We start from the raw sequence: 22229 nt of genomic DNA on the forward strand, positions 1-22229 counted from the left end.
TCCTCAGACTCACTACTGGACTCATTGTCTGCTGCAAGAGCAGCTGCGTCAACATCTTCTTGCTCCACTGCATTCCCCCCTTGCCAACACCAGCTTGTGGAGAGTGAAGCATGCAACCACTATCAGTGACACACGATCAGTGGGGTATTGCAGTGTGCCCCCTGAACAGTCCAGGCATCTGAAGCACATCTTGAGAAGACCTATGGCTGTCTCTACCACCGCACTTGTGGAGGCGTGGCTCCTATTGTACCGCTGCCCAGCCTCTGTTCCTGGATGGTGGAGAGGCTTCATGAGCCAAGCCATCTTTTGAGGGGATTCCCTTGTCGCCCAGCAGCCATCCATCCAGCCGGGCTGGAGCACTGAAGAGCCCTCGCACCTGGGAGTGTCTCAGGATGTAAGCATCATGGGAGCTGCCTGGGTACCTTGCACAGACTTGTAGAATCAGCATCCTGTGATCAAACACTATCTGCACGTTCATGGAGTGGAAGCCCTTCCTGTTGACGAAGGCTCCGGGCTCACCTGCTGGTGCCTTGAAGGCCACATGTGTGCAGTCTATTGCACCCTGGACACGGGGGAAGCCAGCAATGGCCGCGAAGCCTCTGTCTCGCTTTGCCTGGCTGGCCTCATCCGTGCGGTAGTGAATGAAAATCAGTGCACGCCTGAACAGAGCATCTGTCACCAGCTTGACACAACTGTGGACAGCTGATTGGGAGACTCAACAAAGATCACCCATCAGCCTCTGGAAAGAGCCAGAGGAATAGAAGTTGAGGGCCACTGTGACTTTCAGCGCCAGTGGCATGGGGTACCCACCCACACTGTTGCAGCTGATCTCAGGGATGATCCTCTGACAGATGGAGGTCACTGTCTCCCATGAGAGGCGGAGCCTCCTTCAGCATTGAACATCAGGCATATTGAGGTAGCTGCATCACCGCCTGTAAACCCTGGCAGCAGGATAGTGATGTCTTCTGTGGCGCCTTCTGCCTTGGACTTCCTGTTGGCCCTGCACCCCTTGTGCCTGCGCCTGTTCTCCCACAGGTCACTCCCATGGAGGCTGAAAAGGGACACCTGGCCTCCTCCTCCTTTTGGCTCTCCCATCCTCCTCAGAGGAGGTGCCTCCATCGGAGATTACAATCCCCATTCCCAGGGTGAGGGAAGGCTGTCTGACACCTGGAAGGCCCCAAGTGTTATGACTCCTCTGGAGTCCTGAACTGAAGCCTCTTATTTCTGTCAAAGCAGCTCTGAAGCGAAATGAAGTTGTCCTGTTCATTCAAACAAGCAGCAGCAAGTTATAATCTAAAGTTCTAACAACTCACATTAGTAAGCCCACTCACCCCTCTTATCCCACCCGTGGATGAGGTTTTTGAAAATGTGGCCTACCCGCCTGCCCGTTGTGCCCGTGTGATGCCCTGAAAATCTCGGACAATTGGTGTCACAAGGGCCTTAGCTGGCCTGTTAAATAACGCTGGGCACACCTCCGTCTTCATCACCGTGCCCACCTAGCAAAATATTGTGATGGTGCGCGGTGACGTCGGGGCGCATGCCGGTCGTCACTGCACATGATTTTACATTCTGGCATGTCGGGTGCGAGCCTGCATGCCGAATGTAAAATTCTGGCCTTGATCTTCCTGCTCAATAACATCAACTTCTGTTTCCATATCGTTCATATGCGCATTCGATGATTTCCAGACTCCTGAACTAGCTTTAGGCCTACCAAGACCTGGTGTGTAACCCTTATTCATCCACAATTACACCAGGCTTCTTTATTAGGGTTGAATTCCCCTATTGTCTCCAGATATGTTTCCAGTGCTTTTTTTTTTCAATTGTACACTGTACTGGCTAACTGTGTACCTAAACATAATGTGCACATGGAACAATATTTCAAATTGCTTAAACTTCCTCAAAATCAATTTCAATGGGAAAAAAAGTTCAGACCAGTACTCTTACTTCCCAGTTTTTTACTGGCATTCCATTTTAAGGTATACAAGGCCAGTTATCCTTACAGTTTTTACTATTTTTTCATTCTGTGACAATGTTCTGCAGTTCTTAATTTCCCAAATGGACTGCACAAGAAAATTCCATCCCAGTCTTGCTGTCATCTTTCTATTGTGTATTGCATGGAGTAAGATTAACACATGCTCAACTGCAGGCAGCCATTATTGAGCTAACTTGATTTACACCTCCTCAACAGAGAGGGCAGCAGAGAGGGCAATATAACAAAATGCTCAGCTATTAAAATATGCTATGTAACAAAATGTGGACTTTAGCCAAAGAGCAGGAAAGCTTCGGACAAAAATATTAAACATAATAATAGCTTAAATGCTTGCTGCAAAACAAAACAATACAATTCACAATCAAGTATATAAGAAAAAATATTTATTTAATCATTAAGTTAAGCCAGATAAAGACCATTGAGCTGTCATGCTTCCATTTTATATGGCTACGCTGCATTCGGGGATTGAAACTTTGCAAAGGTCATAAAGCTCACCATTATTTCAATAATTTCTGTATTTAAATTAGGGTTCTGCTTCCTCCTTTGATCTCAAAAATCACACACCCCAGATTCACTGTGCTACAAGTCAGGCTTGCACACGTTTCCACAAAATGTTCCTGACGCCATCAAGACTCCAAGCCACCTTTAAATACTCAAAACCAGTGCTTACATCGCAGCACAACACAACACCCTGGTTTTCACTTGAGTCCTTTTTGTCTATATTGTATCAAAGCAATTTTTTAAATTCAACTTTCAATAGAAAAGTGCAATATGTTATCTCTTCAGACTGAGCAAAATTCCAGGTATAGCAGCCTTGATTTTTCATATAGATTCACCTGTCATAACTTTGGCAGAGACCAATGGAACTCTGGAGAAAGGCACAAATTCAAAAAATTAATCCTTATTGTGCATTTAATTTCTATTTCTCAAACTACCAAAAAGTAAAACTAAATCAAAATTGTTTGAAAGCTACCTCAATTATTTATTTAAAGAACAGGCATAAGTTCACTTAGATCTACTGATCAATCATTTGGCATGAAAAATCAGTATCATGTTTTCATCTGTAGTGTTCAGCCACAAACCATCCCTCCCAACAACTTACATTGGTATAGCACCTATAATGTAATGAAACGTCCCAAGGCACTTCACAGGAGCATTATAAAGCAATGGGCGGAATTTTCTGTGCCCATTGATGTCAGGCGTGTTTGGCGCGTGAGTGGAAAATATGGCAAGAAGGCCAAAAATCGGTTTCACAAGTCATGAAACTAGTTTGCAATCATCCGCTCTGCCCATCAATGCAGGCCGCAATTCCCGTCTTTGGACATCGGGAGCTTCATTGTAATACATCTGCATATCATTATCAGCCCAACTCGGCGGAATCATCCCCCCACGCTGGATCACCCAAGAACGCTGGCATGATTGCATGCTAATGTGTTTCACAACTGTACATGAGCAACGTGCACCTGAGGAGCTGCACTTCACCCGACACTTCAAGGTTTGTTTGCCTACCTTGCTTCGGGCAGCACTCGCGGTCATCAGTGCCAGGTTTTGCTTACAGGCAGGTCCCTACCTACCAGGCCAGCCATTATGAGGGAGTGGCTTTTCAACAGCTGCAGGGCTAGGGCTTGCTTGGGGAATGGGGAGAAGTGGCCTCAGGCGAGGCAAGAGGCTGCAGGGCGAGGGCTGTACTGGGTTAGGGGGGTATTCCAGGACGTGTGTGTGGAGGGATAAGTTGATCTATCCAATGGCCTCAAGATGGTGAGGGCTGAGGAGGCAATCTCCAGAGAAGATGAGGCCAGATGGATATGTGAGGGTGTGTGTGAGAATGGGTGGTGATGTCCCTTGAGCTGGCAGTGAGTGAGATGCCAGTGAATGTGTGATGGGCTTGAGTGTGAGAGTTTAGAGTGATGAGATGGTTGCCATACCCTGGCAGTACAGATGAGGTCATTCCTCCTCTTTCTGCAATGGATGGCCAACCGCTTCTATACAGCATTGGCGCTGATCACCAATGCCACTGCCTACCAAGCCGGAATGGTGAAATTGCTGGACCTTCTGCAGCCAAAGCGGGGGGTAGAGGACATCAAGCAGGCCTCCACAGCATCTAAAAGGCATTCCAATGACACATCACTTGTAATGTTTGTAAGTTAAACCATTTCTTACTGTTATGGGGATCATATGACTGTATAGACCAATCAGCCCTAAGTGTGGGGAATCTTAAGGGCGGAGTTTTTTAGCCTTGGTCTTGGAACAAACATGTCACCTCATCTGGAGTCTGTTAATAAAGTTCAGTGTTTCTTACAAGAAATCCATCCCGTACTCTCCAAGTTTATTACACACTGAATCGGGGGGCTGCAGTCATCTTGCCTTTCGGGACCATGTCTTCTGTGCAGCAGTCCTGGGCTCGAAGCACGCAGCTGCACTTTAAATTTGGTGACTAGTGTGAGGAATCAGCGAGATGAGAACGTGGCGGGCAAATGAGAGCCCGCCCGCCATCGAAAAGGCATGTTTCTTGTGAATGCATGATTAATGAGGTGGGATTGGAATAATACGGCATTGCAGCCAGCAGGTAAAATGTTCTTTTACCAGCCCGCTACTGCAATTAGTGCAAATCTGGGATGATCCTGCCCAGTGCCTGACACTGAGCCACATAGGAGATATTAGGTCAGATGACCCAAAGTTTGGTCAAACATGTAGGTTTTAAGGAGAGACTTAAAGGAAGGAAGTGAGTTTGTGAAACAGAAAGGTGTGGGCCGTGAATTCCAGAGCTTGAAACCTGGGTAGCTGAAGACCTGCCCACCACTGGTGGAGCAATTAAAATTGGAGTTACACGAAAGGTCAGAATTAGAGGAGCATTGATAGCTTGGAGGATGGAGGGACTTAAAAACAAGGATGACAATTTTAAAATGAAGGGGTTGCTTGATAGGGGAATGGGACCAGCTGCGAGTTAAGACATGGGGAGCAGAATTTTGGATGACCAAGTTTACGTAGGGTAGAATGCAGGAGACCAGCCAGGAGTGCGTTCCCCCAATCAGAATAAACAGAATTTTCTTGACTACAGAATAGGCTTTAGGCACAAAACTTTACAGGATCAGTTTGGATTTGCTTGGATTGTAGCAGGATTCTACAACCAGTGGGATACACAAGATGTTTCGCTGTATAAGAATCCTTTGTTGAAAGCTTTATTTTTTGAATACGTCTATAAACTGATGTTATTTACCAGAAACTGAATTTTTAGATTATTTTCCTTTTTGTTAAAGAGTTAGCTTATGTACTGAAAATCCAAAATGGATTTTCCAAATAACCAAACACTCGTCTGGATATTATTTGTGTATATTTATTAACAACATAATTATACAGGATGTCTCAGTTAATCTTAGTAATGGGTTCCTGCCTAAGGGTGGCTTAGTCCTTGAATTTATTCCATTCACTTCTAGTTACATGATGCTTATTTTAGTCTCTGGTTCAAAGTGTGCAACTTTTGCACAACTGCTCAATATCCTTTAGTAATTCAAAGTTTTAGGTTAGTGCATGAAATATAATCCAAATGTACATAGTTTTTGGTGTGTGGCTTTCTTTGATCAAAAGAACTGTGCCAAATTTCTCAAAAAGATCTTCAGTTGTTTGGGAATGGTTAAGGATTTTGGCAAGTGAGATGACTAAAGAAGACACTGAACCTGAATATTTACTCCTAAGCTTACTGTAACAGGAAGTTGTCTGGCTTTTGATCTGCCTTGTTCTTCCATCAGTATAACTGAGATATTAATGCTATCACTGTGAGAAGCTATACTGATCTTTACAAAGCCTTGCTCACTTGAAATAATAGTTTGACAGATTCTTCACCTCAGTGCACAAAATATTCACTGAGGTCTATGTGCCTCAATGGCAATTGGTAACATTTTACAAGGCATCAAACTATTATATTTTCATATTGCACTGTGAGAAATTATTTTGGTTTGTGTTTCTCTTTCTTATTCAGCACTTGGATCCATGGAAGATCTTGATGATAGATGGGCAAGCAACCCAGCAGTTGGAAGCTGTGATTTTGCCTCTTACCCTTTCGCTATATCTTCCCAGTAGGTAGCAGTTAATGGAATCTGTTTATTAAAAAAAAGATCTAGTGCGTATTTTTTCTACAGGGGAAGTCAATTTGAGTAATGTTTACTTGGGTGATTTACTTATACGTTCAAGGGGTGTGGACATCGCTGACTAGGCCAGCATTTCTTGCCCATCCCTAAACACCCTTGAGAAGATGGTGTTGAGCCACCTTCTTAAACTGCTGCAGTCCACGTGGTGTAGGTACACCCACAGTGCTGTTAGGGGGGGGGAGTTCCTGGATTTTGACCCAATGACTGTGAAGGAACGACAATATATTTCCAAGTCAGGATGGTGAATGACTTGGAGGGGAACTTGTAAGTGGTGGTGTTTCTATGCATCTGCTACCCTTGTCCTTGCTGATAGAGGTCACAAGTTTGGAAGGTGCTGTCGAAGGAGCATTGGTTAATTCCTGTAGTGCATCTAGTAGGTGGTACACACTGCTGCCACTGTGCATCAGTGGTGGAGGGAGTGAATGTGGATGGGATGCCAATCAAGAAGGCTGTTTTGTCCTGGACGGTGTCAAGCTTCTTGAGTGTTGTTCTGTACTCTATACAGACAGCTGTACTCTTCCAGACAAGTGGAGAGTATTCCCGCAACCTCTCATAAACCCTCACCCATACCATCACTCACTTAATTGGCGGGGGAAGGGGGTGCAATGAGAGGGCAAGAGAGAGAGGTGGAACAAGGCCTGAGGCCGAGCAGCAACCGAATGTGGGTCATAGAAAGCAATGGGAGCCAGGGGAATGTGGCGTGAGCTGGGGGAAATGGGGAGAGCCCGGGAGAAGTGGCAAGAATCTGGGGGAAGTGGTGAGAGGCCAGGGAAGCATGGAGAAAACAAGGGGTACGCAGCAGTGAGGCAACAGAGAAAGAGAGCGGGCAAGAGCCTGGGGAAAGCAGGGAATGCCGGGTGGAAGCTGGGTGGGAGCCAGGGGAGGGAATGGTGAGATCCTGGGAGAAGTGGGGAGAGAGCAGGGGGAAAGCATGGCCTTGCACACCCCACAGTCTCTCTCTCTCTCTCTCACTCTCTCTCTCCCTCTCCATCTCCATATTTGCAGCTGCCTGTGTTTGCTGCTGCTGCTCCAATCACAGCCTGTTTCACTCTGATGTTTGCTGCTGATAGGCTCACCAGGGAGGAGCAGCTCCCTGCAGAAATCTTCAATTTCAATGACTGGTCTTAATGGCATTTTGATCAGTGGCTCTAGGGCCATGTAGAGGGGCTTCGCAGGCCACAGTGCGGCCCATGGGTTGGCAAGCCTGCTCTAGCCCATTCACTTAGCCTTTCCAAGTCTTGAAGCCTCCATGCATCCTCCTCACAGCTTACCTTCCCACCAAGTTTGGTGTCATCAGCAAATTTGGAAATATTACATTTGGTCCCCACATCCAAATCATTTACATTGACCTAACATTGACCCTTGCAGTACCCCACCATTAACAACCTGCCATCCTGAGAATGAATTGTTTCTTCCTACTCTCTGCTTTCTGTCTGCCAACCAATTCTCAATCCATACTAGTAAATTTCCCCCAATCCTATGCACTCTAATTTTATTTACTAACCTCTTGTGTGGTACCTTATCAAAAAATCCAAATACACCACATCCACTGGTTCTCCTTTATCAATGCTACAAATAATATCCTCAAAATACACGGCCGGGATTTTCTGTGCCCTTTCGTGACCGGCCTGTTCGGTGGCGAGATCAGAGAATCTCGTGAGAAGGCCCTACATGCGTTTCCCGGCAACATAAATCTAGGAAGCGATTGTCCGCTCCCCACCGTCAATGGCAGGCCTTTCCCACCACTGAACATTGGGAACTTAATTTGAATGCATTTGCACCTCATTATTGTGGCCACACGCCAGAATCAGCACCCCCCATGTCAAATTTAAAGCCGATGTCGGTGGGATTTATAACTGCCTTTAAAAGGCGGGCACCTGGCAACCTGAACTTCAAAGGGAACTTGGAGGTGAGTGCACACAACTTTGCGCAGCACTCCCGGTGACCCCAATGCAACAAACTGGTGCCGCAGGTTCAGGAGGGTAACATAAGCAAGTCTCCACAGCGGCTTTTTCATGGCTGGCTTGTGGTGCTCGAGGAAGGGCAACAGTGCAAGGTGGGGGGGGAGGTCATGGCAGCACAGACTGAAGTTTGAATACAAACACATGCCTGGGGAGGACGGTGGGGCTTGGGGGAAGAAAACGGCCGCACAAATACCAAAACATGTCAAAGGTGACCGCTCTTCCACAGCTGAGAGAGTTTAGCTTAAGCTGAATTGAAATGCTTGGAGTCAAGCAGCACTAATTCCTTACAGTTCCAATGATTGCTCCTCTACTGTTAACCCCTCGTGTGCACACTTCAAATGTGTGCTATGGTACTGCAGAACCATTGGGTGACTAGGCAAGCTTGAGGATCCTCTTGCGAAAGATAACCGTCGAACACTCACGGAGGGGTGTGCTCCTAGTCCCTTGCATTATGTTTAAGTTGACATTGAAAAGTCACCCTCATGGCCCAAGCAAACCGCCAATCCTTGGAGCGCACGTTAAGACAATGCTTGCGCCTGAGATGAGAGTTCAGGATGCAGACGAATAACCGGAGCTGTTGCCACCCAGTCATGTGGTGTAGTGGCATGGTGAACCCATCAAGTGCACTAAACACTGGGCATCCATGTGGTGGCCTGGAATCTCCAGCATGTGTTAAGAGGCCTTGAGAGGCTGCCGCGGGCAATGACTTGACCAAGAGTGTCCCTTAAGAGGCATTGCTGACCCTCACATCTCCCTCTCTTTGATACTGTAGTGAGGAGACCATCAGGAAGATGGAGCCAGGTGATCTCACTGTCTGCCTCATTGCTTAAAGGCAGGACAGAAGAAGGAGAAGAATGTGTCAGAAGTGTCTGGCTCACTAAAGGGAGGAGCAGAACTCTGAAGACCAAGGGGCGGCACGACCTCCTCCACACACAGAGGATGAACCCCACAGAGCCTTCATTTTTAGGCGCCTCACTAGACCCAGAATCTTCAGATGGCGCATGTGCTGCCTGCCGATGAGTGAGAACCAGTATCGCCGATGCCTGTCCATGCCAAGGGAACTGGTCACTCACATATGGCACCTTCTGCAGGATTTGGTGCCACAGGGACTCAGAGGGCATCCACTGCCAGTGGCAATTAAAGTTACCACTGCGTTCAATTTCTATGGTAGTATCTCCTTCCAAGACTCCACTGGGGACCTTTGCAGGATATCGCAAGGCTCCACTCACAAATATATCCAGGACACCATTTTTGCCAAGGCACACAACTTTAGCAACTTCGACAGAGATCAGGCAAGCCAGGAAGCAAGAGTGCTGGGATTTGCTGAGATTTCCAGATTCCCACAGGCTCAGGGTGCCGTCGACTGCACTCATATGGCTCTTAAATCTCCCTGGCAACAAGCAGTCCAGCATGTGAACCACAAAGGCTTCCACTCTCTCTATGTTCAGCAGGACTGCTACCATAACAAATGGATCATGCATCTGTGTGCATGATACCCTGGAAGTATCCATGACTCGGAGATTCTCAACAGATTCTCGGATCCTTGATATTTTCCAGGGACCACACAGTATGCAGGGATGGCTCCTCAAGGACAAGGGCTACCCATAAAGGATGCGGCTGATGATGCCTGTGTGGCGGCCTCAGAATCCTGGTGAGAGAAGGTACAACGAGGCTCATGCCGCAACCTGGAGTTTGGTGGAGCACACGATAGGCATCCTGTAAATTAGGTTCTGGTGCCTGGGTAGATCTGGCAGAGCACTCCAGTACATTCCTCTGAGGGTGACACCCATCATTGTGGCTTGCTGCATGCTACACCACCTGGCGATGCAAAGGGGGAGGACCTGAATGATGAGTGATACAAAAGTTGCACGTCTCCTCCAATGAGGAGGAAATCAAAGTGTTTGAGGGTGATGAGGTCCTGGAGGATGAGGGTACAGGTGATGAGGCCATTGCACTGGCCAAACGAGGCAAGCGTACTCATATGTCCCTCATTGCTATGAGTTTCCAGGAGGATGATGACGAGGTGCAGTGAGGACATGCCTGGGATCTTCACATTGCACCTGGGAATGTCAGACACCTGTCTGGCTGAGGGCAGCGCACATACGCTCTGTGAAGAGGCTCATATAGAGATGCTGCTGAGATAGAGCGGGCAAATGGACTTTAAGACAACTTGATCCTTTGGCAGGCTTCATCACCTGTTCCCTTCAGCACCACACCTTCAGCTGTCAGGAATGGTGTCGAGATGCGTGGGCAGCCCCGCCTCTAAGGTGCTGAGAGCACACAGAGAACATCGTGGAACCCTGTGACGCTTGGGTATGAGATTCTTGCAGCAAACACAAGCCACATCAGGTGCAGGCATCACTGATCTGGAGAGTGACTTTGAAGCCGGACAATCACTATGCTCAGAAGGTTACACACTGCACAGGGGAGAGGCCCTGGACTGCAACACTTGCCTTCATTTTGTGCAGGAAGCAAGGTTTCACATCTGATTGACACGAACGCTGCTCATTGTAACAAGGAGCCATAGACAAGGAGACATTCTTTGAGTATATTTACAATGGTCAACATTAAGTACAAGTGGCAGCTCACAAGAAGACAGCTCACCACCACCTTCTCAAGGACAACTGGGGATGGGCAATAAATGCTGGCCCAGCCAGCAAAGCCTATATCCTGTGAATGAATAAAATAAAAGTGATTAAAACGCATGACCATGTTACGCAACTACATCTTCCTGACCTTTCTAACCCTGCCACTACGTCTTGGTGCTCCTCCGGCATCCATAGCTGAGGTGGAGGCAGCCTGCTGACTGCTATGCCCTGCCTGTGATGACCTTGGCGGGCATCCTCTGAAGGGCCGATATATGGAGAGCCCCGGTCTGCTTCTGGGGTCCTGCTGTGTGGCAGTGGCACCCTCCTCCGTGAAACTGGAGCTGCTGGGGTCACAGGAAGAGGGGAGCCGGACGGGCCAGATACTCTTGGAGTCACCCATGTGGATGGACCCGGAGTGTGCACTTGCTGATCCTCATCCCTATGGATGCCTGTGGGGCCCCTGGCTGACTCCTTAAGATAAAAAGGCAGCTGGGGTGAGCTCGAGGTGCCCCGTCCCCCTCTCAAGTTGACATTGCTGGATGCCTGCAAGTGCCTAAGCAATGGAGTGCAGCTTCTGCAGCAATGCAGGACTAATGTCCTGGACCAAGGTCTCCATGGCAGCCGCCATCCTACCAGTGTTGACCTCAGTGCACTGGCATGCCGGCATTATCACCTCAGCCTGAAGGCGGATGGACTCTTCCATCGTGTTTTGCAATCGGAGGGGTGCAGGGGATATCCCTTCCCGATGTTCCTGAGTTTGCCTTTGCAACTCCAGCAACTGAGGTATGACCGAGTCCAGAGGCTTGTCATCTGACTTGGATTCAGCAGATTTCTGACTTCCAGCAGTCCTCCTAGTGGGAAGTCCCTGCCTCCTGCCTGCTGTGGATCAGACAGTGCGATGTGCTCACTTATTATGACCCCAAGGCTACTCTAGAACTAGGTCCCACCAAGGTGTGTCTCTCTGCTGGTGGAGGGTGCGGGTGAGGCCTGTGACGAGTCTTCAATTTCGGTGTCCGCGGATTCCTCTTCCATGGTGTCCTCGGGGCTGGAGTTGAGGAACCGGCTCGTGGACCCCAGATGTACCTGTGAAAGCAAGGGGAGATAATTAGTGCATGGCAGTGGCCTGTGAAACAGGACAAATCACTCACAGCATGGCTGTCTGATGGAGGTTGCACTGCTGGATCCTCACTTGGTAGAGCCCTGCCGTCCTCACCATCAGCACAGGAAAGGTCCAGATCCTCGCCGGCCTGCTGGGTGGCTCTGTTTTCATAGTCTGTGAGGACCTTGATGTCAGGCATTCCTCCACCAGTCTGTAACCCCTCCCTTTTCTTGTCTTCCAGTTTGTCCTTCGTGAAGACAGATGGAGAGAGTGTAAGCAGGACACCTGCCAGGCCAGATGAGAAGGATGCCTGGCAGGTGTGGGTGCTGAGTGGTGCCATGGACGGATGAGGACACAATCCACAGGGCAGATGAAGGTGTGTGTGAGAGTGAATAGTGATGTCCCTTGAGCTGGCAGTGAGTGAGATCCCTGTGGATGTGTGATGGGTTTGTGAGGAGATCATTCATGCTACCACCACCTCCCATGCTGGATTTTTCACCTTGGATGAGGTTCTTCTTCCAGAGCGAGGAAAGAAGACATTGCAGCGGGCCTCCACTAGGTCTAGTAGGCACTCGAGGGAGGCATCACTATACTTGGGGACAGCAGGTTTCCTCCCTTTGGCAGCCGGCAGTTCCCAGCAGCTTCCTATCCCTTAGAGAGAGCCAGCTCTGTGCAGGAGTGGCCTTTAAATATTGTGCCCAGGTTACTGAAGGCCTGAGGTCACAGCAGGGGCGGGGGAATCAGAAGTTGCCTTGCCAGTGATTCGACATAAAACCTGTGCCTCTCAATTTTTTTAACAAAGTGACACATGATATGAGGAGAAAAGCCACCATTGCAGTCGGTGGGTCACACACCAATTTCCCCACCCAGTATCAGACTTTGTCGATCTCTGGGATAATTCCACCCCAAGTTTGTCAAACATAATTTCCCTTTCATTAATTTATGTTGACTCTGCCTGATTTTACCATTCTTTTCTAAATGTCCAGTTATCACATCCTTTATAATAGATTCTAACATTTTCCCTACCACTGATGTCAAATAAACAGGTCTGTAGTAAAGAAAATACACATGTTAGGAATCTTACACTTCCACACCCTATAAGATTGGCCTTATTGGCAACCTCGTAATAGCTATTTGCTCACCATGTGAGCTTGACGCTGAAATAGGGCATATCAAAGGCATCCTGCAGGCTAATAGCTACCCTGATCAGATCATTTCATGCTGTATATCATGCAAACTCATGAACAGGCCTAAGACTATCACTTACAACCCTGAAAGATGCCCAGCCTACCTCAGATTACCCTGGAAGGGCAAGGTATCTCAAAGTTTTGAGCAACAGGTGACGCTAGCTGTTTAACGCTGCTACTATACAGTAGCAACATGAGTGGTACTCACCACTAACAGGAGGCTGCCGTCAAGCCAAAAAGACGTTCTGCCTATCACACAAATGAGTAATGTGGGATATGAATTTCAGTGCCAGTGTGATACGAGGTATGTAAGCCATACATCACAAAGACTGGCAAATAGTAGCAAACAGCATGTCCTTTCCACTGTTCGCAACAGGCAGGATACAGACCATACCCAACCAGCCCATGCTTGCAAAACTCAAAACATAGAGTCCAACATGAGATGTGATTCTGCGATTGGCCAACGTTTGCTAAATAATCCTCAGTGTGCTAAGAATTACACTGACATTGTCATTGTCAGTCAGCCTCGCTGTGTGGCGCATTTGTGTGTACTGGGAACCACATATATTAATATACAGGGCCCTATTCTTTGCTGACAGAAAGAACATGTACACACACTGAGCCTGTTTCAGCTAAACAAAATAAGTAACAGCCATTTGCTGGTTCATTCTCCAGGGCAATGTCTTGACCAATTAGAGTCAAGCTGCCTGGTTTAAACTTCAAACAATGTTTGGCAGTTAACTGCCAGTCACCATCCACTGGTACAATCGCCATGGCTACGCCTCTACCAATCACTTGCCAACCAATCAGCACTCTCTTCTCATACAGTATAAATGTATTGTTTCCCCTGACATAGGTATTTTGTTGCAAATTGTCCAGGTGAGTGCAAGACGAAAAGCTTCAATAGAAGATGTCTCTTTTTTTCAGCAATACTAAAGTCTGTAGCTCTCCATTCTTCCTCTTCCTCCGTTCTTAAATAGTGAGGTTACATTTGCTACTTTCCAGTCCAAGGAACCTGTCCATAATCTATAGAATTTTGAAAGATAACCACCAATGCATCCACTATCTCTCTAGCCACCTCCTTCAACACTCTGGGATGAAGCTCATCTGGTCTAGGGGATTTATTAACCTTCAATCCTGTTAACTTTTCAAGTGCTACCTCTTTACTGATACTAATTTCTTTCAGTTCCTCAGTTTCACAAGTCCCTTGGTCACCTTGTATTTCCAGGAGATTTTCTGTATCTTCTTCTGTGAAGACACACGCAAAGTAACTGGTTAGTTTCGCCGCCATTTCCCTGTTCTCCACTTTGAATTCTCTTGTCTCTACCTCTAATGAGCCTACATTTGTCCTAACTAATCTTTTCCTTTTCACATACCTAAAGAAGCTTTGCCAGTCCATCTTTATATTCCTCGCTAGTTTGCATTCATATTCTCTTTTCCCTTTCTTAATCAGTTTCTTGGTCCTCCTTTGCAGGGTTCTAAATTGCCCCCTTCCTCAGGCTTACCACTTTTTCTGGCATCCTTATAAGCCACTTCCTTTGATCTAACGCAATCTTTAACTTCTTTCATTAACCACAATTGATTTACCTTTCCCTTTGGGTGTTTGTGGCTTAGAGGAATGTATATCTGTTGTGGACCGTGTAGTGTATCTTTAAATACTAGCCATTGCCTGTCTACCATCAAACCTTTTAGTGTATTTTCCCAATCCACCATAGCCAACTTGCCCTTCATACCTTCATAATTTCCTTTCTTCAGATTTAGAGACCCTAGTTTCAGAATAAACTATATCCAAATTTAATGCAAAATGCTAACATATTACGGACACTATTTCCCAAAGGCTCCTTTACAGCAAGGTTATTAATTAGCCCTTTCTCATTATACAACACTAAATCCAAAATATTGCTAGTTGGCTCCTCAACGCACTGCTCCAGAATCCCATCTGTCACATGAGCAGGGACATGATATTAATTAAATTTTAAAACTTTTATTTTATTATTATTTGCTTTTGGAAACCTCATCCTGCCCGTGGATGAAGTTTCCAAAAAAAATGTAGGCTGCCTGGCCTTTTTGCCTGTCCGCCAACGGTTAGGTTTGATAGGCAGCGAAAAAATAACTTAATTGATTATTTAATGGCCTTAAAAGACCTTTTAATTGTTGGCGGGCATGCTGCCAAAGTCGGCAGCGCACCTGCCAACTGAACTTTCATGCGACTGCACGTTGACATCGGCACACTCGGCCGACGTCAACGCACGTCATTTCGTGCTTGAAGGGGTCGGGTGCACGCCCGCCCGCCAAGCAAAAATTCCTGCCCAAGGAATTCCTCCTCCAGAGCATTAGTGCTGATTTGGTTAACCCGGTCAATATGTAAATTGAAGTCGCCCATTATTACTGTATTACCCGCATGACATGCATCTCTAATTTCCTGAGTTATGCCGTGCTCAACATTAGCATTACAGTTTGGTGAGCTATAAACAACTCCCACTAGTGTTTGCTGCCCCTTGCTGTTTCTTAGCTCCAACCAAACTGATTCTACAACTTGATCCTTTAATCTAAGATCCTCTCTTACTAATGTACTGATCTTGTCCCTTATTAAGAGTGCTATCCCAACTCTTTTTCCTTTTTGCCTATCCCTCCTAAATGCCGAATATCCTTGGATATTCTGTTCCCAGTCTTGGTCACCCTTTAGCCACATCTGCGTAATAGCAATAAATCATATAGTATTTATATGGCTGGTCCAGTTCAGTTTCAGGTCAGTGGTAACCCCCAAGGTTTGCTGGTGGAGGATTCAGCGATGGTGATGAAATTGAATGTAAAGGGGAGATAATTAAATTCTCTCTTGTTGTCTTATGAAGATGGGTTGGACAGGCTGGGCTTGTTTCCACTGCAGTTTAGAAGAGTGAGGGGCGACTTGATTGAAATATATAAGATCCTGAATGGTCTTGACAAGGTGGACATGGAAAGGATGTTTCCTCTTGTGGGTGAGTCCAAACTAGGGGGCACTGTTTTAACATTAGGGGTCGCCCTTTCAGGACAGCGATGAGAAATTTTTTCTCTCAGAGGGTTGTGCAACTTTGGAACTCTCTGCCTGAGCAGGCAGTGGAGGTGGGAGTCATTGAATATTTTTAAGGCAGAGGCGGATAGATTATTGTTAGGCAAGGGAATCAAAGGTTATCGAAGGTAGACGGGAATGTGTAATTCAAAACACAAGCAGATCAGCCATGATCTTATTGAATGGCAGAGCAGGCTTGAGGGGCCGAATGGCCTACTCCTGTTATTTCTTATGTTCTTATGTAAATGGTCATTGTCTAACAATTGTGTGGTGCAAATGTTTCCACTTTGCAGCCTAAGCCTGAATGTTGCCCAGGTATTGCTGCATATGGACACAGGCTGCTTCAGTATCTGAGGAGTCACGAATGATGCTGAACATTGTGCAATCATCAGCGAACATCCCCACTTCTGACCTTATGAGGAGAGAAGGTCATTGATGAAGCAGTTGAAGGTGATTTGCCCTCAGACACTGCTCTGAGAAACTTCTACAGCGAGGTCCTGGGACCAAGATGCTTGACCTCCAACAACCACAATCATCTTCCTTTGTGCTAGGTATGACTCCAACCAGTGAGGGTTTTTCCCCTGATTCCTATTGACTCCAGTTTTGCTTGGGCTCCTTGATGCCACACTTGGTCAAATGCTGCCTTGATGTCAAAGGGCAGTCACTCTCACCTCAGTGTTGCACTAACACTGCTGACTCCCACTGTTCACCTGTGTGTTAATCCAATTACAGTCAGGGCCCTGGGTGAGAACCAAAAATGAAGGGCTCGTCAGCTTCCTGAAATTGGATCTCCACTGAAAAATTAAAACCAGTGTTAGCTTCTAACTTACATGTTGGAAAAATGTAATGATCATAATGAAAGTTCTCAGAAAAGTTTAGTTCCTGGACTAGCCTATTCTAACCACACGGTTCACATTCCACAATGGGGTCATCTGAAAAATCAGCTGCAGATATTAAAAACAGCAGTTGAATGTTTAGCAATGAGTGACATAATAATGTAATTTACATTGTCCATCATAACAATACTACTTCCTCTATTTTAAAATGTCAATGCACACAAGACCATACCCCTTTAATATAGGACAGTTGTGATAAGCTACAGCTTTAACCAATTACACTGTTCTACAGCTACATATTTGCAATGATCTTCCACAGCTGTTGCAATGTGACATATGCCAGCACTTTACCAGTCCTCAGGAGGTGAGCTGGGAGGTGGGGGCGGTGGAGAGGTGTGGTCAGGCTGTAAAATCATGAGGAGCTGCATTGGGTCATCTCTCCAACGTGGACCCACCGCCAGGGCATTTTACCAGCAGCAGAACTAGGTGGGGAGCAGCTTTAAGGAGACGGGCAGCCTATTAGCATAACTAAAGGACCAATTAGGAATTATTTTACAGTGCTGTCAGCATTTTGCTAATGGTGGTGTGATCCCTGTCACGTATTGAGGCTGCCAGACAAGGCAGCTTCCCTGAGGCAGCTGGAGGGCTAGGCGCAAAGGCCCAAACAGGCCGGCCATGGGCACGGGAGCCAGACCCCATGATGCTAACAATCTCCCAGCAAGGGGAACCCCTCTGGTCCTCGGCTCCATGGATTTTATTTTTCTTAATTTTCCTGGCCCAGCGCTGAAAGCCTCCTACATGCTGAGACTTCAGAGATGCTGGCCCTTTGATTGGGTCAACAGCATCAAGAGCATGCTCAAAATCTGCAATTGGAAAGTGGGCCCACAGGCAGCCAATTAAGAGACCACCTGTTTTAAAATTATCAAGCAGGTCCCACTGCCAGCAAGTGCAGGCTCAGGCTTGCTATTTACGGCGAATCCAGAGACCTGACGCATGCAGTAAAATTCAGACCTTTGCTTTCAAAAGTTGGAGGAGATAATACTACTGTCAGTGACACATTGCTACATAGTTACTGTTTCAATGTATGATATATTATCAGCAACACTTTCAGATCTTAAAAGTATGCCAAAATTCTAAAACTTTGGAAATCCTGACACCTAGTGGTGAAGCTGAAAACATCACTGGGAAAGCTTCAGGGCTATTCAAATTTGGTGAACCAGCAGTATGGGGGTTGTCAGCCAATAAGGAAGTTTCCTGCTACTTTCTGCCAACAGTGACAGTGTAAAGACAATGTGGGCTGTTGGAACATGGACAGAGAGGGAGAACACATTACTCAGGTAAAGTTTATATTGAGATTTTCCGTGAGAGGGAAAACACATCAAATTCAAATATGACACACATCCGATAACTCTTTACTTGGTGTAAATTTTGTTTTGTTTTAAATTATCTATAAACATATTGTGCTCAGAGAGACTGAAAGAAAGCCAGGGAACAAATCAGAGAAAAGGACAGTGAGGTTTCTTTTCTTCATCTCCGCAGGACAGATCATTTGCTGTCTTAGAATCCACCTAATTTTCATTCCAATGAAATCAATGGAATTAAAATCAGACAAAATCTACAATAGATAGGCAATCTACTCTACTAGATTACTGGGCAACGAAGATGAAAATTTACTCCAGAGAATCTTTCCTCATCCTAGTTTAAATTCTTTTTTTAAATTGATTTGGAAGTTTCTCAGGCAAAGAGTAAGAGAGATGAAGAACTAGAAAGCCAGAGAGAAAAAGAGATGAAACCACATCCATGACCAATTGCAAAACATTGAATTAAACATTGTCACAGATCTATTAGAAATTTACAAATCAGCACTGTTGTATCAAGAACCATTTCTCCCCTTACAAAGGGGGAACTATTTCACGTCGTGATCTGAAATGAAATTGATTTTTTTCCCTCCCCTCACTGAGGACAGACACCTAAGGGGTAATTTTAACCTAAACTGGTAGCAGGGCTGCTCACTCAATTGCATCAACTATCTATTTTACATCTTGCCCCATTTTACTTCTTCAGGCTGCTCTGACTATTGCCATCTTTAGCATTTGAAAGCTGATCAAGGCCAGTCCTAGATGTCTCTTTCTAGTTTTCTCCACTGAGGTGCTCCCTGGAGGGATGTAGTTTCAAGCACCTAGTCACCTGAGTTCCAATTCTCAACACAGGAAAACAGTAATCAGAGGTGGACGTCTCTTACAAAGGATAGCGTACCTCTACTGAAGATCCCTAGCTTTAGCAGTTAACTGAAAAGAACAATGGGTAGGAAACAGGTCACTGCACCTATAAGGGCAGATACAGCTGATCCATATCTTAACTCCATCCATCACCTTGATTCCATAAACCTTAATATCCTACTATTAACCTCAGTGTTGACATTTTCAATTGACCTAACCTCAACAGATTTTGGTGGAAAGAGTTCTGGATTTCCACTACCCTTTGTGCGATGAAGTGCTTTCTGACTCTTTCTGACAAGAATGAAACCGATTATTATTATAGGGTTCTGCAAAAAACCTCCATTCAGTCCGCAAGCATGACCCCGAGCTCTTCTGATGGCCTGTCATTTTAATTCTCCACCTTGCTCTCACACTGTCATTTCTGTCCTTGGCCTGCTGCACTTGTTCCAGTGAAACTCAACATAAGCTTGAGGAGCAGCACCTCATCTTTTACAGCCATTTTACAGCCTTCCGGACTCAACATTGAGTCATTTCAGACCATAATTTGTACTCCACTTTGTTTCCTTTACTTGTTTCATTTTTTTTTTCCAGGCAGCTGGGCACCATGTCTGCTCTGGGCACATCTTTTGTTTCTTGTTTCTTTTCTTGCTCCAACCCCAGACTCTTTGGCACTGGAAGATTAACTCTTCTGCCATTCAATCTCTCCCGTCTTTCAGCCCATTACAGACTTTTCTTTAGTCCTTGTCCAATCCACCCCTTGTCCAAACCTATTACATCTCTAACTTTTCCCAGTTCTGTTGAAAGATCACAGACCAGTAATGTTACCTCTGTTTCTCTGCACTGATGCTGCCATAACCTGCTGGGTATTTCCAACATTTTCTATTTTTATTTTAGATTCCCAGCGTCCGCGATATATCTCTTTTCAGGCAGAATTTGAATAATTGAGTGTGATTAATAGGATAAAATTAAAATAATTGTGTCCCAAAAACAGGCCTTAATTTTTCCCTCATTAGGCACGCGCGATCGACGGTCCTGGGAGCGGTCCTGGGAGCGGTCGGGAAACGGGCCACTGACCGCAATCAGCCCCCAACTGTAATTTCACGCTGGTTGGCCAATTAATGACCAATCAGCATGAAACGTGTGCTGGAAAGCTCAGCCTGCCAGGGTGGCAGCGGGAAGAGGGCGGGCGACAAGGGGGCAGGCATGGGTGAGCACTGCAAGAGAGCTCCCTGAAGTCAGGCAGCTGCCTCAGAGAGCTGCAGACCAGCAAATAATAAAATAAAGCAGAAAAAATGTCCACGCTGGACCTGAAAGCATACCTCATAAAAATGCTGTCCCCAGATATTTATTTTTATTTTATTTCCTAACGGAGATTTTATCCCGCCCTTGGATGAGGTTTCATGAAAAATGTAAAGACCGCCTGGCTGATCAGCCCATCCACCAACCGTGAGGTTGGACGGGCCACGAAAAATTGCGTTCAATTTCACCATTGTAGTTTTCACCTTGACTAGTATGGCGATGCAGCATGTTAGAGCATCAATCTGTGTACAATGTGACATGTTTTGTGCCTGAAATCCGTCAAGCTGCTGAATTGCCCACCTCATCCACACTGCTGCAGAGGCAGATCAAGCAGTGGCCAAATAAGTTGAATTAAAAGTTAGGTTGTCAGTTAGTTCAAAAGCAACATTGTCAGAGGTTGGCTACTGGTTGCCAGTCCACCTACTCACAGATGGCCAAGGGAAACTTGAATAACTGGAGTGGAAAAATTCACTGCTTTCTTTTGCCTTTGTACATTTAGTGCTATATCCCTCTCTTACTCTCACTTCGCCATCCCAGTCTATATCTGGCCACTCACCCCTTTCAGCCGTTGATTTCTTATCACTTCTGGTCTGCAGCCCGAGGATGAATCAGGGAATAGCTTTGGGGCAGTTGCAGAATTCTGTGTGCTATGAAACTGTTCTATTCTCTAGTGAGCAAAGAAGTCACAACGTCTTTTCAAGGAAGCTGATCAAAGACAGCAGCAAAGCCAGAAGCTTTGGCCAACAGATAAAGGAGAACATGATTAAGGACAGCGTACAAGAACAAGACAGTCAGATAGAGATCAGAGGCAGTAGTAGAGGGAAATCTGAGCCAATACCAAAGAAGCATGAAATATAGTTGGTGTTGTCTAAGGTATCTATATCTGACTAGTAGTGTAAAGTAGTGTAAAGGTCAAAAATAAAGCAAATGGCAAACATTGTATTTAAAGATGCTTTTTGATTAACATTTCTTACCATGATGGCAGTGAGGGAGATTGTCAGTCTGGAAACACCACAGAAATATGAGGCAGCTCCAATCACTGCAAAAAGGCCTGGATCTATCCAGGCTCCATTGTTGTCAGTTTGGATACCAAAAATCGAGACCATTATGAGACCAATTATCCTGCCATATAATGCTCCAGTGTACCTAATGGAGAAATCGAGAAGATAATCAGTTCTAGGATACTTCCCATAGATTTTCCTTTTAAAAAAATCAATTTCATTTCAGATCACTACTTGAAATAGTTCCCCAGTTACATTTTACTGGCGAAGATTTTTAAATATTACACATTGAGAACGGAAAGTGAAAAACCTAATGTTCTCCTGATTTCCCATGTGGAAACTAATTGGATCAACAAACAGGGGAGATCAAAGGTGAAATATTCCCCAGAGGAGGGAAATGGGTATGGTCAATGGATTGTTTACCGAGTCACACAGCAGAGACATGGCAGCAAGTGTTCTCCTGATGTTCAATTTTGTCCTTCATTATAATACCCCTCTGCTGCTGTTTGGGCAACTCTTACTGAAATCATTATCCAGAGGAACAGAGAGTAGGGTATAGGTGAAATATTTTAACAATTGCCTTCAATATTTCCTCACAGGAAAAAAAGCAGACCATACTAGATACTGACACAAATAAAGACAGGCTGTATCAGATTGACACAGGTAAAGGCAGGCTGTATCAAGGATTGACACATGCAAAAAGAGGTTGTACCAGATTGACATAGGTAAAGGCAGTTTGCTGCAGAGATTGACACAGGTAAAGACGGGCTGTATCAGAGAATGATACAGGTAAAGAAAAACTGTATCAGATATTGACACAGGTAAAGACAGGCTGTATTAGCGATTAACATG

General features: G+C 45.8%; 1 protein-coding gene across 1 annotated transcript in view; it reads right to left on the bottom strand.

Moving 5' to 3' along the window:
* LOC144679341 (chloride channel protein C-like) overlaps nucleotides 1–22229 on the bottom strand; it is a 167517-nt gene that overhangs the window by 58250 nt on the left and 87038 nt on the right. The window contains exon 11 of the mRNA XM_078539718.1: nucleotides 21351–21522. Within this exon, the coding sequence (XP_078395844.1) occupies nucleotides 21351–21522 (172 nt within the window). The remainder of the gene's footprint in view (nucleotides 1–21350; nucleotides 21523–22229) is intronic.

Source organism: Cetorhinus maximus, chromosome 4 (assembly GCF_964194155.1).
Source record: "Cetorhinus maximus chromosome 4, sCetMax3.hap1.1, whole genome shotgun sequence".
NCBI classification, from domain to species: Eukaryota; Metazoa; Chordata; class Chondrichthyes; order Lamniformes; family Cetorhinidae; genus Cetorhinus; species Cetorhinus maximus.